The following is an 18,911-nucleotide window of genomic DNA, read 5'->3' as shown; positions in this document are numbered from 1 at the left end:
GAAGTGGCTTTGGCTCAACTCTTGCAAGACGGGCTGGGTGGGAATCGAACCAGGGTCTCCGGAGTGTGGGACGGAGACGCTACCACTGAGCCACGAGTACAACGCTTCAAAGCGGTACAAAAGCGCCTCTAGTGAATGCGGTGTTGCCTTAGAAACGCGCTGTTTCTAAGGTGTGCGTCTCTTGCTCAGGCGCACATTTCGTTGCCGCGCCGAACGCTGCTTTGCTCGACGCTCACCGCGTCCAATGCGGGGCGCGTAGTCGCTGCCCTGTAGCCCATTGTCTTACACCCCTTGGCGGGTCGACGGGAACGCTGTCGCGTTCCACTCTTGAAGGCGAAGAAGTAATGCATGAGTTGTTTCTTCGTCTAGCCGAACCAAATATAGCCAAGCAACAGCAGTTCACCAGGCTAAACAGTGGTTCAACAACTAAAATAAAGGCTAGTATGCTTCGCATCCTGGGCTTAACCTTACCTAAGCCACAGCCATTTTTTTTCATTCTGCCGAACACAACGGCAGGCTTGCAGTCCATGGACGCTGCCGTGATCGCCACTTTAAGGTCATGTATCATCGCTGCATCCTGAACAAGTGGGTTATTCAAAAGACTAGCGCAAAACAGCAGGGACAAAGACAGAGAAGACGTCAGGACGAGCGCTAATCAACAAGTGGGTCTTGTTGATGGACATGGGCACATGGACAAGCAAGGAACAACCAGACTGGAAAGTCAGTGTAGTGATGGCCGTGCAGATCATCTTTGGTGTGTGGTCCGAAGTAAGCACTTTTGTGGTGCGGAACTGCTTTAAGAAAGCATGCCTTGTCCGAGGCAGCAGTGACTTATACAAAGCTTGCGAAGCTCCCACCGATGAAATGATACTTGAACTTGGTCCACAGTAGATGAGAACACTTCAGGACTCTGAGTTTCCATATGTGGATGACACATAGAAACATTAGAACTTCTAACTAATGAGGCAGTCATTGCGAACGTGCTTGCATCGATAGTGGCGGCAACAGCGGCAGTGACGACAGCAGCGATGATGCAGTAGAGCAAGCTGCCTCAATGTTCTCCTCGCAGGAGGCCATGCAGATGATTCAGTCCCTACAGGGTTTCATTTTCACCGGGGACTTTCCACTGCACTGGCATGCCTTGGTGAAGGACGTCGGCAAGCTTTGCGTGAAGCAAGGAAGGCTGCTGGGCAGTAGGTTGTCTCCTGCAAGAGCCAGTGAGAAGTACGTAGCAAGATAGTTGTGGAAATCACCCTCCAGCATTTCTTCTGGATTTCTTAAGCTGAGACACTGCCGCGGCAACCTTCTTGTATTTCTCGAAAGGCCCCTTTTGGGGCCACCCAAGCGATGTCTCTGCAGAGCTCGTATGTCACTTGCCGCCCGTGAGCCCTCTTTGAAGTTTTTATAGCAGTTCTGTTCTTAAACGCCGACCGCCACGGCTTGTCACATGCAGTCGGAGTGCACAGGAAGCAGGGTTAAACAGTTAAACTAATCAGTACAATCGGCAGCCGGATGGAGAAAGGTGGTGGGGAGAACTACTGGGGGCCTCCCCACCATTATAGTTTTCTCACAACAGCTCTGCCATCCCCCTAGTTTGCGTCTTTTCATGCAACCCAATTATAACAATTATCAGTTATAACAATGGAATTTTCGTGGCACTTGAATATTGTTATACGTTGGTTCGACAGTAATAGAAGAAAGTGTAGTGGTACAATGTGCATAATAGGAGCTTTATTTCTTCTCTGGTTATCCTTTTTGTATACAACAAACTATTGCTTCTTCGCATTTTTAACACGCTAGTACATTCACTATGCCTTCTAGTTATCGTTTGAGTCAAATTTTTCATAAAATGTAATTGTACTGCTCTCTTCAGCTTCATCACGAGCAAGTTGATGTGAACCTGAAGTTTGCCTCACTGCGGGCTGCCTACTCAGAGGATGAACTGCGGCACTGGGCACAACTGCTCTCTTCAATGTCGCAGCAGAAAAGTGAAACTACATGTGTACCACCTTCTTCCAAGAAGACTTTATGCGAGAGGTTAGTAACTACTTCAATACATGATTCACTATGTGCATGCTGTGTCAAATACACAGTGTACTTGAATCATGAGTGTCCTTCATGAACGCAAAATACTTCACTGAATTCCGCACTTCTCGGTGCTGTCTAAAATGACTTGTTCATTTTCTGTTTTCTTCTGCCTTCCTAAAGTCTCCTGTTGTCTGCAGTGGAATTCATTGTGTAGCAAGTATTACTGCACAACCAAAGGCAGTGGCCTTGGAAGCATTGTTTTGTTTTCAAAAGAATGTGGACAAGTAAATGTTTTCATTGTTCCAGTTTTTGTTCTTTAGTGTATGCTTTTTAGTTGTTTACTTTAGCAAAAAATAAGTTAAAGCTTTCCTCCACTCATGTCATTTTCACTTCAGCACAATTTTTTGTACAGACAGAGTGAAAAATGAACTGTCATTTAACACAAACAGCAGTTATGAGCTAGAGAATGGATTAATCATGCTCATTTGGTGATTCGTGCAACATCCTATGGTTCAGACATGACACAGTGTGAATTAACAGAAAAAAAAAGAAAAAGTAAAGGAAAAGAAGAGAAAAAGATAAAAAGACTTTTGAACAGGTGTAACTGGAATTGGAGCAATGATCATGCAATTTCAAGTTGGGCATCCTGGTGGCTATGGTACTGTTCCTTTTTTTTTTCTTTGTCCCTCTTGTTACAGAATTTAACATAACATCATGAAGCAAATCCCACATTAAGATTCAAGCTCGAAATTGAAGCTTACAGCAAAAAGTGCGAACTGCATGCCAGTTTGATTGTATAGTACTACTGTATTGAGAAAGCAAATACAGTTAACCATTTTTACAATGAAGCTGCTTGTGGACTTCCAAAATACTTCGTTCTACAGTCCACTGTATTTTAAATATTGCACACCGTGCTGCTTGCAATAGAGCATGCTAAGCAGGTTCAGCAAAAGAAAGCCTTTATTCAATATGGATTCAGTAGATATACTTAGCAAAAGAAGTTGTTCAGTTTCTTCTGCACACTTCATCCAGCGGAATGTGCAACTGCAGCTGATATCACAACAAGTAGGTTCGTGGCTTGCTCAGCAGCAAAACCCAGGAATGATGCAAGATACAGCCACATGGCTTCAAATGCCACTGTTGTCTCCCTTGTCATCAAATTTCTTGGTTTGCTTACACAGTCTTCTTCACTGTGGCTTTCATCGACCTTAGCGTTGTTTGCGTCATCGATGGCGTTTGAACTAATGGCGTTTGAAATCAGATGGCTTTTGAAGTGGGGGAGCTACTATAGCTACTGTGGAGTCCCAACAGGCTCACGCAGTCTTTTTTGTGGTGTCGAGTGGTACTCTCTGTGTGCACCACAGCTCAGTGGCACCTATGGAGGGTAATGGTGTCAGTGGGACACTTGTTTGTTCTGAAGTACAAATCAGCCATTAAGGATACCTCTAAATTCCTTCATTGTAGGGAAGAACTTGTAGTGGTCTTCGCTTAGTCATTTACAATACATGTGAAAGATAAAAATTTGCCCAGGATATGTAGAACCTCTTATTATACAGGATATTTTGTAGTAAAAGCAGTCATGTTAGTATCGCTTGACAGCCGATAACACTTACATCTCATTTTCATATCCTCGCATCATCATATAATGTCTAATATACTTGCATGTTTTCTTAGTAGTACCTTCATTTTGTCAAAATTTGTGGGGATGCGTGACTCTCACGCGTCCCCTGATATGTTGTTTTTCCGCATAGCTCCCGTCTCCTGTAATCCGGCTTTGCCGCATAGCTTGGCGCAAGCGGCAGTCGGTCTGGTTGAAGCGCATTGCGAGAGATGGCATGAGTGTGGCTCTGCTAACGCCACCTAACGGCGGGGTTACTTGGGCACAAAAAAGGGGAAGGCTCTCCCTCTTAGGCTCGAGTCGGCAAGCGGCGCAGACGTTCTGCTGCAAAATAAGTAAACTTTTACTTGCAGTAGTGTGTTTTGCTTTATTTGACTGCTGCTAATAAAGTGGTTATGTGTCCTTTTCCCCAGGTTAAACTAACGTACCTGCATGAAAACGCAATGCTCTTTTCAGAAGTGCTCTCACTTGTGCGCGCTTTGCCTCCGTAGCTTTCCCTTCATAACCACAGAAAGTTGCCCCCGAGTATAGCAAGGTGTGCTTAGCATATCCCTCTGGCCAATGGATGGATCAGTAGAATGCAATCTGTATGATGCAGCAAGCTGCAGTGTAGACATTACTGGAACTGACCCCTGCAGCGATACCTTTTTTGGGAGCAGCTCACACAGACTGCATCTGCTTTCTTTGTACATGATGCAGCTTGTTTTGTGTGCACAATAGCACAGAAGCTTGCAGAAAACTGCACTTTGCATAAAGCATCGGGATTGTCTTGGAATTTCCTGGAGTACTACAGGTACCACTAAAGCTCTCTCAGTGCTCTTCAGGAGTACTGGAGATGAAAGGTTCTTGCCAAGATTGCTTGGGAGTAGCTAAAGCCATTGAGATTTTGAGGACTGATATAATTTTTTTATTCAATACTTAGTCCTGCAGTATAAACGGATGAAGCACCTCGTATGTACATAAATACCCATAGCTTGTTCTCTCCAGTAAAGTCCAGCATGGCTGATAACTGTTGTCTGCTGTAATTGTGTTAGGGGAATCAAGCAGTCTTGAAGTAGCAGTTTCCTTTTTTTTCTTTTTTCGAGGTCACAAGTGTCTTAGAATGTGCAAGAAGATAGAGATTGATTTCCTCGACATTCTTTTGAACATGCAGGTTTTCTTCTTTGAAGATGCTTATGCGAGCCTCAGCTGAACTTGAAGATGTCTCAGTATCAGTTAAAACTGCAGATTGTGAACCAGTTTCTGCTGGAGTGCTACGTGCCAGGCTCAATGCGGATGTGGGATCACTGCTGCCAACAGGTAGTATTCTGTTTCAGCACTTGCACGTACACAGCCACTTTTTTTATGCACAGCTCCCAAGGCAATGGGAAACACGAACCATCTGCAGTAGCTGGAGGTATACAGAGTTATCCCTTTCAGGGTTTAAGCTGCTGAGTTCAGGAATATTGCTGTTTTTTATGTGCAAGCATTTAGCCCTACATTGTGTGCAATCACGTCATGACTGCATCACTGTGAACTGTCATGACCATAATACTGTAGTAATAAACCAGTGACTTCATTGTTAAACTATCACTTGACTTTTTCTTTTAGTTCTAAATGTCAACAAATGCAAGTCTTGCTGCTTAGCTGTATGTTGTGAGGTTTATTTTCATTTCTTAGTAAATCAGTGCAAGCAATGTCAATATTTTCTTGTACAGAGATTGCATCTGACACAAAAATAGCTTTGTTATATACAGTATTCGTTATGACCATATATTCGTTATGCACTGATATTGGTGAGAAACATTTTGTATTTACTATGTTATATCTGTTAATTCGTTATACTTATGTTACTTATATCGACATTTAATTATAAATATTCTTTTCTGCCTGAGACAGTTACAGTAAAACCTCATTATGATGAACTCTGAGGCATGCAAAGATTTTAACCTTAAATAGGGTAGCTCAGTGTAATCGGAATTCTTTATAATATGCCTACTCAGTTTGCTCATCATATACATACATTTTATTAATCTCAAAGCAGTGGCAAAACTAAAAATGCAGTCCCTATTCCTTGACAGGTGATAAATTACTAAAACAATAAATTATGCACACTCACTTGCTAGTTTTTGCCTGACTGTAATGTGTGGACTGTAATGTTGACAAAATAAATATTTTAGGAAAATATTGTTTTACCTTTATTAAAAAATATTGCCACGAAAAGAAGTTGATTCCAGAGCAGAGTCAGGCATCAAAATAATTACCAGCTGTATTAAAGAAAGCACAGGTAGCTTCCTGCGGTCACGTCAGTCGGCAGAATTGCTGACCTTCAGGTCTTGTTTCTTCAGGTTTCACTTAAACAGGGCATGTGCATTTTGTATTGTGCTAGTAACTTTGAAGCAAGTGTCTTAGTTCATTCTTTAATTGTACAAAAAAGGAGGATTTAAGGAGGAAGTTAGTAGCAGAGCACATTGTTGCATGAAGGTGAAGCAAAACCAATAAATTCATTAAAGTTTGTATGCTCAGAGCTTTCCATTTCTGCAAGCTCTTGCTAGCAAAATGTGTTTGCAATGCAGTTATTCTGTGTGTTACTTTCTTTTTACATAATACTGAATTTGTTCTTTTTTTCTTCTATTTTAGGAAAAGATCAAGCTGTAAACCCAGAACTAAGGTGTGTATTTGAATACATTGGCTAAAGAAGTGCACATGCAACAGAACTGTGAAACAAATTATGCATTGAGGTGGTAACCGCATTCAATGGCTACTCCGAGATGTGTTAGCCATTCTAGGTTTTGTTATTTTTATCTTGCACACACTTGAATGGTAAAGATACTATATCACAATTAAATATGCAGCTCTGAAGTGATGTTGGAAACAGCATGGTGCACGCTGGGGTCCCGTGATACACTGAAGCCATATCAGCTGAAGAAGAGCCATGTTTGGAACGTTCCGTTCTCTATCGGCATGATGCTACTGAAGGTATTGTTTCACTTGTGTGGTTGTTTGCCTCTATCCATGGACTGATACACAGTGATTTTTCTTTTTTTTTTTTCATGTTTAGAAAAAGAAACAGTATATTTATTATGAATGACAGAGGGTGATCAGAGTGTACGTAGGTTACATATTTTTGTGATAATCCTTTTTTGATTAAATATACTGACACCTTATTTTTTGAATAAGCAGAGCGCTCTTACTCCTATATTGAAACTAACCCCACTCAAAACATGTTCCACTCACTGTTTATGGCGTGTGTAATGTTTAACCTGCGAAATTTGCTTTAGATGAAGTGATAAACAACTGCCTTCATTGTTAAGTATAAAAATGGTAATAAATGAAGTAGCATGCTGACAGGAGGGATGCTAAATAGAAACACTGATGGCACATCTTTCTGATGTACCTAAATTAAAATGTTTTCTCATGTTAAAAGTTTTGCAACAGGGAAATTTCTGAGAACTTGCTAGGCTGAATATTTGCTTCTCTTAAAAATCAATTTAGTCCTTCTTCACCATATAAAAAACCAACTAGACCAAAGTAGGCTCTGTCAAAATCCATGGCATCATGGTGAGCTGATGCATTGCCACCTGTCTCATATTTGCGCCTTTTCTGGTTAAACTTCCCATCGTGGTAAGAGTGGCTGCTTTATTATTATAGAATCATAATTCACTAATGAAGTCTAAATAAATCATCTTCTTTAGTGTCCCTTTAAGATGACTTTGATGTGGTTTAGTTTTCACCAAGCAAGGTTGCTCGGGTGTCCCAGAGCGTCTTGACACTGTACTGTTTAGCTTCTGCTTTTTTACTCCTTCAAAATCAACATAATCATAATGTTGTACTCACATAGCCTACTCAAAGGACTGTCAACTGACCAAGTTTCCTTTCTGTCATGCCATACTAGACTCGGCATAGCAGCTCAGACCTGCGCATCCAGTGCATGCTGGGAGGTGTCCACGCTGAAGTCAATCCCCTTGTAACTGGCCTGCTGGAGCACTGGTCTTCCAAGCTGCAGGCCAGGGCTAAGGAACATAAAACTGAGCAGCCAGCCACTATGGAGTCCAAAGAGGTATCCTTTTCTTTTTTTTTTCTTTGCACTACTTATGACATTGTCCACTGCCTAGTAACTACTCCTGACAATTTACAGAGGGTTCCACATTACGTTAACCAAGTTTTCAAAGAAACTTGCTCATTTGTGGTTAGCACCTAGCTGGTTTTTTATGGATGTTTTCTGTTCAGCCCCCACAACAGCATGCACTTGCTTGTTTTCTGGCTGTCCATATTTTAGCAAACAAAGTGTCGGGAGCTTTCAGCAGGTAAGAACTGTAAGATAGAACACAGGATGAGTGAAGTAAAGTTCTGTACTGTAATAGTAAATCAAGCTAATATGTAACTGTCACATTTACACTTCAGTGCCCTCGACTGCTGTTCATGCTGCTTACCACCTTTTAACTTTCTGATTCTCTCCTGTCAAGTAATATACAGGGTGTTTCAGTGAACACTTTCAAAATTTTTAAAGGTTGCCTGTGGCAGATAGCTCAATTCTACTTTATGAGCTGGTCTACTCGAAGTGGCAAACACTACTTGCCAAAAAAAATTAAAATGCGAAATTGTCTAATTAACAAGAATTCACTAATTTTAGCCAATTATCTTATGACCCATATTGCAATTTACAAATTTTACCAGTGGACTTTGCAAGGTGGATCCACCTGGAACAAATTCTCAGGACGACACCATTTTCAAGATATAAATTCCTGAACTTTGCGGAGAACTGCATTGGTGTTATAGTTACTTGTGTGCTTCAGTGCATAAAGCAACGTTTTGTTCACAAATTAACTGGAACGCCAATGCATTTCTCTGCAAAGTTCGGAAATTTATATCGCAAAACTGGTGTCATCTTGAAAATTTGTTCCAAGTGGATCCGTCTTGCGAACTCCACGGCTGTAATGTGTAAATTGCAATATGGGCCATAATGTAATTAGTTAAAGCTTTATTAGTGAAATTTTAATAATTAGTTGATTTTGCATTTCAACTTTTTGTGCAAGTAGTGTCTGCCACTTTGAGTAGATCGGCTCATGAACTAGAATTGTGATATTTGCCACAGGGAACGTTTAAAGATTTTTGAAAGTGTCTGCTGAAACACCCTGTATTTATAACAATGGTAGCATTTCTATAGTGCATAAAATATTGCAACTGCATTATTAATAATTTTTACACAGAGCATGTATTGAGTACAGTTTATCTATATACTCAGCGTGCATCTCTTCTAAATTTCCTGCCCACTGTTCTTTTTTTTTTTTTTTGCAAGAAGTGTGACAAGCCTGAATGTAGTATAACCTAAGCAGGCGACACCACCATTGTGTTTTCTGCTACGGTATAGCCAGTTAGGATGTGGTTAGACTCAGTTTTTGTTACTGCCTTGCTAGTTTGTATGAATTAACTGATAAATAAAATGTTGGTTCTTTTTTTTTTCACTAATTGTCTTTCTTTGAGAAAGTTATCGATTCTAATTCAAATGAGTCAAATTCATTTGAAACATGCTGGGCAAACCTTCAGTGTAGTTTACCTTCAGGTTAATTATTCTATGTAGTGTGTGTATTTGTGTGTATTGGTCTCAAGCCAACTTCAAGTAAAATGGCTTGATTCATGCTCTGGTCACGAAACCACAGCATCACTTGCGCTGGTAGTTGTTTTTGAGCCAGCCACTGTTCCCTAGCATTGCACCACTAGTAAGAATCATAAGTAGTGCCTTGCTTTCAGGCTGCTAATGATGACATGTGGTACAGTAAACTAGCGGCTGAATGACAGCATAAATAATGTTAGCCACTAACGTAATTACTGTAACATTGATTGGTATGTAAGATCGGCCCAATAATTGTGCTCTCATATTAATGTGTGAGGTCACAAAAAGATTCCATGTTGGACTTTATTTGATGATGCAATGGCTGTGACATGAAGTGTTGTAGCTGCTTAAGGTCAGAGTTGCCACATCATTTTAACCTTTTGTGTACTTCTCAAGTGCTGAACTATATATGCAATATGGGTCCATTCTTCGCCCACCTAATTCAATAGACATTTTATTGTGTAGGCATTATATTTGATGAGGGTGCACTGTTTTTGAATAAAAGATATAATCTTTAAATAAATCTTAAGTATGATGTGCCTAGGTTTGAATCATTGTGGATCAAGTGTATAACCTAACGCAGCTGCAAAATTTTTCTACAATTCGTTATTCAATCTCTTCGTCAAGTCCATAACATGTTACATCTGCCTATCTTCAGGCTGGCCCAGCCTTGTCTCTGCATCTGAGTCTGTCAGACACCAACCTGTTTGGTCTGAGCTCAGCTGAGACAGGTGCACTCATCCGACTAGACAGCCTGAATGTGGATTGCACCAGTGCTAAGGTGTACGTGAACTTGGAAGGCTGTGTGTTAGCTGCTCTGCGCAACACTGTCCAGGTGAGAAACACTGAGCGCTTAACACAATGCATTATTGGGCTGCACTTGGTGCGTGATCCTCAAAAAAGGGAAAAAATTTAAATAGTACCTCACTACTGCAAGCTGGATAGCCCTGTCTTCTGTACTGTTTACAGTTCTGTACGTCTGTCTTATCCTATGCATCTTATACCTGCCCAAGGACGTTTTCATGAGATAATATTATTGTTTAGTTTAACCGTGTTGTTATTATTCATTGTTATACCATTTGTTGGCTCAGCACCAAACCACCACAACTTTGGTTGCCATTTACGGTGACTGGTAGTTAGGCCTAGCCAGCAGGTGTGCGAGGTGGCAGGACCTTGCAGGAATTACTCCCTTCACCCTTTGACGGTCAATGACGTAAATATACGGTGCCGCGAACAAGTCCGAAAATGGACGATGCCGTATATTTACGGCGGCAATTTCATAACTTCTTCTTTTCTGTCTTGTGCTGCCACTATGGGGGGATACAGGGAATTTTTTTCAAGCGCCTTCCTCTCTCGCTTTTCGTTGCATGGTTTGTTTTAGCACTAGTTTGCTCCCGTGCGTCTATATGCTACCGCGCGCGCGTGCGGGCGGCCATATGGATTTTGTTTCGCGGGTGGTTGATAGCTCAACTAATAGCTCAAATGGCGGCCACTTGTTTCTCACTCGTTTAGTGCTCACAGGGGTGCGCATAGGAAGGATGCTATCGTGCATGCGTTTCCGTTTCTTTTCTTTCTTTTTTAAGACTCGCGAAAACTAATTGCCCTAGCTGGTTGGCGATAAGATGACGATTAGCAAACATTTGTCACACGTATTGCTTTATTTGATGGGCACACAACCAAACAGTTTTCTTGAGTGTGCGCACCTATGCAGTTCAATTATGCTATGGACGTACGTAATGGTGTAAGAGCAGGAACATTTGAGACTTGCGAGATATTCTCGTAAGCCTTGAACTATGTGCATAAAAATGCATCATATTTTTATTTCTGATATGTTTATTTCCTTTTTTATTGTTGTTATTCATAAATGAAGAGTGCATATATACCAAGGCAAAATATTTTTTTCTCACTTTACGATCACCCTAGAAAAATTACGGTAAATTTTTTCGAAATAAGTTCCTAAGAATAATTGGAATCTGCAATAAAAAAATCGACCCTAGGCGGTTGCATATGGCGAAAAAAATCGACCCTCAAAGGGTTAATACTAAGTTTGTACAAGTAGACCATATCGTTGGTCAAGCTTAAGGTGATGTGCATGGGCAGGACTAATGGCCATGTTCATGAAGCAGAGTTCGCTTCTGCATATGATCAGCTGAGACCTATCGCAAACACCTACCAAGTTTTTACGTGCACTTATTGGGTGTAACAGCCCTAGCTTATGTGTGGTCAGAAAGCTCTAAACTGGATTTATGGTTTAGAGTTTGACGGAATACCATCTGGTGAAAAGGATACATGCTGAAGTAGAGATAAGCATTCGCTAAAATCAGCATCCTAATTGTACATCCAGGCAACACCACAAACGGTTAACAAAACACGGGCAATCTATCAGATGCCTATCCATGCTCATTGCATCATCTTCCGAGCACATAAGCAAAGACTGTGTATTTTTGTTATTGTGAGCAACGGGCCTGTTAGGGGCCTCGAAACATCGAGCTTTGTTTTTATTTATTTTTCCTGATTTTGGCAAGGGTTCCATTTCTGCTAAACTTCATTTGCGCAACAAAGCCTAAACTGACCGCATCGCAGGGTAAAAAATGTCAAGGTTGCGAACACAATATCTGCTTCGTGTCGACGCTCAACACACATTAGGCTGAATCAGTGGTCAACACGAGACGCACCCATGGTCCCAAACATCACAAAACAGCCCCGAGAAAACATACCTCGACATTCTGTATACAAATTTTCCACATTGATAGTCTTGTAGAGAATGGCAAAATTGATTTTATCATTGATGTTTGTTTTTTCAGACTGCCCAATTATTTATACACTTTTGCTGCCTCATTTGTGTAAAAAAAAGTTGGTCAGCAAATCTATTCTTGATGGGCAGTGGCATCCTTCAAAGTATTGATTTGTGTAATCGTAGGAACAGAATCTACCAACATGGCTTATCTGAATAAAGAAGTATTCTGCAGACTTTTTTTTTAATTGTCATGTGACATTCTCCTGACATTGTAACTCAAGGCTAAGCAGTGTTATACCACTGTGTCAATTTTTTTAGTCTTACAGTTGCATCCCGGCTTCAGAGGTCAAACCAGCAGCAGCCTATATAAAAAGTGCTCGCCTGAACTACAAGCCAGAGCAGAAGGCAAGTTTTATGTGACGTTCTCGTGCATGACAGCTCTCAAAAGCTTTTTATTAAGAGCATGAATTCTAATCTCTCTGTCTGCGCTAGTAAAATCACATAGAGATTTTGATTCAGTGACAAGCAAATAAATGTCCAATGAGGAATTCATATCATGGCCTGTTTGCTAGCTATAGTCGGGTACAACTTAAAAAGAAAGGGGCATTTACTCCTCCAAGGTGGATGCACACGAGCCTGCACCAATGGGCATGCACTCTAGACTGACGTCACGAGCTGGACAGCCGGTGACCCCGCTGATGGAGAATATGGCTTCCCGCGTTTCGAACTGCGCCGTGTCGTGTCCGTTGCGTTCGTCTGCTCCTCGTCAGAGTGAATTCCCAAACTGTTTGTGGGGGTCTATCGTGCTGGAAATATTATTGCGAGCTTGTGCTACGCGAGCTGGCGAGACTGCAGGCTTGCAAAAAAAAAAGAAAAGTCGGAAGGAACGGAAAAAAAAACAACATAGCACATTCTTGAAAATAAGTTTGTGGAAATACAGAGCCAAAAAATATATATATAAATCTTTGGTATTTAAAACCAACAGTATTTATTTAAAACAATGAATGAAGCAGTTTGTATCGTTCCTGCCTCGATCGTCTTCTCGCCCCAGGTTTGTAATGGTTTCGATAAATGCATTGTTTTCTTTAAGTACTTGTTAAATAGCAATTGATTCATTTTAAGCACAGAAAACTAATAGTAAATGTGCCGTGTACATGTAAACCAGTGCAATAACCATGCAAAGCTGCTCTTTCTTCTTTTCTCCCTTGCAATGAAGCTAAAAAGCAGATGATGCGCTGCATTGTAGAAGGCACGGGGTTATTTTTCTCTCGCGATCTTGCATGTGCTGTAGCATTCCAATCACGAGAGCTCTACTAAACCAGTCACCAAAATACAAAAGTCTTTATTTATACCGATAGTTACATGTTTTAAAGCATGGTTTTTTTTTAGCGGGACTATTTTAGTCACGAAGGCAATCGGCTGTCACGCTTCGATCATATGGGCGGGGCCTCCCCTTTTTCTAAATTTGTATTTGACTATAGAGTCATCCTTAATCACCAATACTGGAAGGGACTTACTTATATTTGAAGTGTCAAATGGAAGCTAGAAAAAAATTCAACTTGAGGTAGGTTCGCATATTATAGCTATAAAATAGTGGGCATGTTATTTTCTTTAAGAATTCATACTTAAAGGGACACTAAAGCGAAACAATAAATCAGTTTAGACTAATGAAGCATTGTTTGAGAACCCTGCAGGCAGTCATTGAAAAAAAAAAAATAGTATATTATTAGATGAGAAAACGAAGGTCCAAGTATCAGTATTTGAATTTTGCGCCGAAACCAAAGCGTCGGTATGTCAGCGTGGCGTCAGGGATCCAAAGTATGTTTTCGCATTTGGGTCGCGTTGGCTGAATAAAGGTACCTGAAACTTGCCATGTTTAATATTTGGTTCCTTTAGAACACAATGTAGTCAATCTGTACCGCTATATATAATTAGTAGGCCCTAGAAGATGCCATCAAAATCCAAGTTGTCACAGCCCCCAGGTGTGGAAACTTAAGTAGGCGTCGCCACCCATATTTCATTCTTGCGCTTTTTCTGGCTTACCAAACGTCTTATCATTGTACGAGTGATGCTTTTGGTGTTGTAGAACGGTAATTTACTGATACAGAAGAAATCATTTTTAACTTCAGTGTCCCTTTAACGTCAAAAAATGACACAAAAGACAGAATGCGATTCCACCTTGGCATTAAAAATTTTGTCAAGTGGCTGAGCCTAGCTGATTGTTGTTTCTGTATTAAATCGTGTGCAGAAATTAAATTCAGGCTGTTCATTTTTGTAGACTTTACCATGTATAACAACGACTCAGTCGCAAACCTGTTGTCTGATGTCTTACTGCGACATTTACTATTGCTGTTGTTGGGCTACTATGGAAACTGGAAAGAAAAGTTTGGCCTTGTATGGCACAATTTCGTTCTTTAATATGCCATATGTTGCCACCAAAGAAAAATTACAAGTTGTTTCAGGAGCATCCCAGTCTAGCCTGATTTAACTTTTCTTTTGTTGTTGAACCTGCATGAGCAACAACAATTTTAACTTTATGCAGACAGAATAATTTTTGTCCCATTTCATGCTTTAGCTACAGGCAGGACTTACTTTTATGTATGTGGAAACTTAAACAAGCGCAATGGTGTTCTTGATGTCTTGATTTTTACTGCACTCTCCAACTGCTGTATTTTTTTATTTATGCAGTAAAAATAGAAAGTTCTTGTGAGATATATTCTTTTTGTTAGGTTTGAAGGGGTCCTGAACCACCTCTCAGTCTTAGAAGAAAAATGCATTTTGTGGATACCATACGCTGCTGTGAATATCTCAGCCAAATTTTGCTGTCTGTGCGTGGCGCATAGAGTTCGCATGTGGAGTGCGAAGTTACCTTTCTCTCAAACACTCTGTTTTCAACAGAAGCCTACTCCTCACTATTTTCAGGCACTATATTTTGTCATATAGCATATTCCCATATGCGGCTGCTATCGGCCAATAGCTGACACAATCAAGAATGGTGTTTGGATCAGTGCACTTCTTACTAGTGTTACTGTTTATATTTGTTGATGCAGTTTAATAAACAGGCTGAAGTAAGCAAACATTTTTTAATTTCGGTAAGAATTACGTACTTCTGGAAGAAGCCGACTGTCGTCTGCTTAAGCTCAGCCACGGCCACCCACGTAAGAACAAAGCTTTGGCCAGACTGCTTATTGGTGTCGTAGCCATCAGGTCTTGCTAACTTCAATTAGTTTTGAACACCCAACTAGCCTCGAACTACACAAAACTTAAGGTCACACCACACGCACGCTTGCCAGTGCATGCTCACTCCTGGCTGCTCCTGGCTAGACTCCCTTGCAGACTTCGCTTCATATTGAGCTATTGATAGTGCTTCAAGATGCGCAAGTTGGATGAGGCTACTATCCATCGCTCAAGCTGGTGAAGGACAAAGCCGGTCTGCTCTATGTAGCACGGCCAGACAGGTGCATATGTATGTAAGCCCACACTTAAACCCTGTTGTTGCACAAAGCAAAAACTGTGTATGCGCACTACAATTGTATGTAGCTGCAGACTGCTATGTATTGTAGAGGCATAGACACTGCGGCCGCCGTGAGGGGCCGTGATGAGTCCGCTCGCTGAGCACACTGGGGCGCACTGAGGACAACCGCATTTAGGGCATTGTAGACGCCAAAATTGGAAATAGTGGCATCTATGTGAACATTCAAAATCAAATTTGAACAGTGTGCCTTGGTGACGTTCAGTAGGCAGAACATTATGGGCCCACCCTGCTCTGCCGTAGCCTTCACAGTACAAGGGATTGAAGAAGGAGACGGAGCACCGCAAAGAGGATCATAGGCAACCTTTCAGTGCCAATAACTCTGCTTCTGCTGAATGCATTGGAGTAATTTTTGCAGAAACGTATTTCTGAAACAGCCTATTTCAACTTTAAAGGCATTTATAGACTTCGATAAAAAGTGGTTCAGGGCCCCTTTAACAGGGAGGCTTTAGCTCTGAGCCAACTCTGATCCTTCTATTATAATACATGTGTAGTGCACAAGTGTTATCGTTCGATAACCACTGAACCAGTTTGAATGATATTTGTTGCATTTAAAAGATGTAGCTTAATTTTACTGTGTGTACGAAGAATTTTGAATTATGGCCCATAGCTTTTACAAAAACCGCTGAAAATTGCTGTTGAAAAGAAATAGAAGCACAAACTTCACAAATTTGTAACATTAACCAAAGGGAACATACGCAGTTAAACCTCGGTATAGCAAGGTCGGTAAAACTGAATCCTGGACATGGCGGCCACATTTCGATGAGGGCAAAATGTGAAAACACCCATGTTCTTAGAATTAGGTGCACGTTAAAGACAGGTGGTTCAAATTTCCAGAGTTCCCCACCACGGCATGCCTCATAATCAAATTGTGGTTTTGGCATGTAAAACGCCATAATTTTATTTTTAATGTTATGTAAAATTGGCAATTCGCTTTGTTATATCGAAATTTCGTTGTATTTAAATTCGACCTTTTATGCAAATAAGTACAGTCTCCGATAGACTTTTCATACGCAGAAAGAGGCCACAGAATTCTCCAAATCATCGGGCAATTGAAAAAGCAAAAAACAAAGTGTAATTCAGAAAACAATTAATTTGTTAAATTTGGGAGCCTGCGATGAATGATATGCTTTCATGCCTTGTACGTTGACGATGTCTTCACATCAGCGGTATGAATTAAGCAAAGCTAGCCTCACTTTCGAGCGCACTCTGCCCCCGCAGCTGATAGCGTCGCTCGCACTGGGACGATGCTATCAGCTAGAAAAAGCACCGCCAGCGGGGTGTGAATGCTTCGTCAGCCTCTCTCCCCAATGGGTCACCAAAACTCGAGATATGCAGCCTCCAATACTAAATGCACGGGAGGACAGCTTACAAGGTGTCATGCCCTCTCGGCACGCCCACTCTTTGCACACACGGCAGCAGATTACGTTTAATAAACCAGGGTACGTGGCTGCATATGCGCTCAGCCGCGCTTACAGCCATGCGCAGCCATGGCCGAGACTTGCGACAGAAATCGAGACGCACGCCAACTTACCCCCCAAGTCGGCCCCGTCACGCATGCTTGATCACGTTACCGTGAGCTCGCTCCCCTCCCCTCTTGGTCCCCTTGCGTTTGCTCTTGTGGGAAGGTGGCATTCGTGAAACCACCTGCTTTCTTGTCTCACCCTCGCACACATTTACTCACACCTAAAGCACATAGTGTGCGGTACGTGATAGGAGCTTATCACACTTGGACTGTATATGGGACGTGATGTAGCTTTACCAGCTTTACTTCGGCGGTCGCTCTTGTCGCGCAGTGCACGATTTAAGAGGTGCGTTTGCAAGCAGCCACTTGTAATTCAATCATTTGGCCATCTGCATCCGCCGAAGTTTCCATTTATTAGGCAGTTTTAGTTGGACATCTGCAACAGCTCTGCGTATGCAGGACACCCGCAGAGGTGCCAGTGTGCATGCGTAGTTTCTTGCGTGCGCCCGCAGCTTTTCAAAAGTAGCATAGTGTTCGCTGCGGGCTCTGCAAGCTTGGGGCGTTCTCAAGTGTTCTCACATTTCCACGAGAGTGCATTTTTCGACATGGCTCTTGTCGAAGATGTGACTCTGGCTTGTGGTTTGACTTCGTGGCAGATGACTACCCACAGCTACGCAGTTTAAGGAGCTGACGTATGGCGGCTCTGAGCAGCATACTACCGGCTCCTGCGTGTACAAGTCAGCAATCCCCTTCTCAACTTTTGCGTCCGGCCAACTATAGCCGTATTGTGCGCGCGTGCTTCGCTATGTACACACGACCTTGCGCGTCGCTTACATGGGTGGTTGCGGATGCCTGTAGCGCTGCGAAACAGCGTTTCCATGTGCAATGCCAAGAGCGCTTGCACAAGGAACCACGTGACTTCTCTTCGTGAGGTTCGGAGTGAATAAAAGTTCAGTTGTTGCTTGGGACGCGTGGTTGATTATAATCACTTGGCTCAGCCTAGCAGCGCGTTCCAACATTGGTGTGTGTGTGTGTGAAAACGTTTATTGTACTGAGGTCCGGAGGCTCGACTGCTCAAGCCAAGGCGGGCCGCTCCCACGTTGGCACTGTCAGGCCAAGCCTTTCAGCAACATCATGGGCCCTCTGGACTGCCCTTAGTTGGTCCTGAAACAATGGGCTTTGAATCCTTTTCTCCCACTGTGTCCATTCTTCAACGAGGTTGGGGAGAGTCGCGGGACACCCCGCCAGCATATGTCTGATTCCAATGATGCCATTACAATCATTGCATTCCATCTTAATCTCCCTCTCTGGATATATTTTATTAATGGTGTACGGTGTGGGATATGTACCCGTTTGCAATAAGCGCAGTGACACTGCCTGAGCCCTGTTCAGTTTTGAATGTGGCAATGGGAATTGTCTGCGTCCTAAATAGTAATGTTTGGTAACATCATTGTATGTTAATAAATGATCTCTGGATTCCCTCGCTTGATGGTGAACGGCTCGGTTGTGACTGTCATGGTTAGCAAGTCCTCGTGCCAAGTCATGAGCAACCTCATTGAGGTTTACCCGAGTCTCGTCCACTTTCCCCATATGCGCAGGAAACCATCGGATTTCAGTTGTCATAATCACAATGTTTTCAAAAAGTTTCGCTGCAACTCCAGCTACGTAGCCTTTATCAAAACACTTTACAGCGGTTTTTGAATCACTGTAAATGAAGGCCCACTTATTACTCCTGATGGCTAGAGCAATTGCCGCTTGTTCTGCCACCGTGGGGTCCTTGGTAAAAATTGTGAGAGCGTCTTGCACCTTCCCTTGATAATTTGATACAATGGCCGTATAGGCTTCTTTACCGTTCACCCAGGCGGCATCAACTATAGCTGCCAGTTGGTTCTGCTGCTCTATTTCCTTCAAGAGTGCTTTAGCTCTTGCCTTTCTCCT

General features: G+C 42.1%; 1 protein-coding gene across 1 annotated transcript in view; it reads left to right on the top strand.

Moving 5' to 3' along the window:
* The window catches only part of hob (bridge-like lipid transfer protein family member hobbit), a 113,752-nt gene that overhangs the window by 26,380 nt on the left and 68,461 nt on the right, over positions 1 to 18,911 (top strand). Inside the window, exons 12-18 of the mRNA XM_065427433.1 lie at positions 1,874 to 2,037; positions 4,800 to 4,945; positions 6,266 to 6,296; positions 6,481 to 6,604; positions 7,521 to 7,685; positions 9,898 to 10,074; positions 12,295 to 12,381. Of these exons, the coding sequence (XP_065283505.1) occupies positions 1,874 to 2,037; positions 4,800 to 4,945; positions 6,266 to 6,296; positions 6,481 to 6,604; positions 7,521 to 7,685; positions 9,898 to 10,074; positions 12,295 to 12,381 (894 nt within the window). The remainder of the gene's footprint in view (positions 1 to 1,873; positions 2,038 to 4,799; positions 4,946 to 6,265; positions 6,297 to 6,480; positions 6,605 to 7,520; positions 7,686 to 9,897; positions 10,075 to 12,294; positions 12,382 to 18,911) is intronic.

This window comes from Dermacentor albipictus, chromosome 2 (assembly GCF_038994185.2).
Source record: "Dermacentor albipictus isolate Rhodes 1998 colony chromosome 2, USDA_Dalb.pri_finalv2, whole genome shotgun sequence".
Taxonomy (NCBI): Eukaryota; Metazoa; Arthropoda; class Arachnida; order Ixodida; family Ixodidae; genus Dermacentor; species Dermacentor albipictus.
The sequence above is the reverse complement of the archived record's forward strand: the minus strand, read 5'-3'. Positions and strand labels throughout refer to the sequence as shown.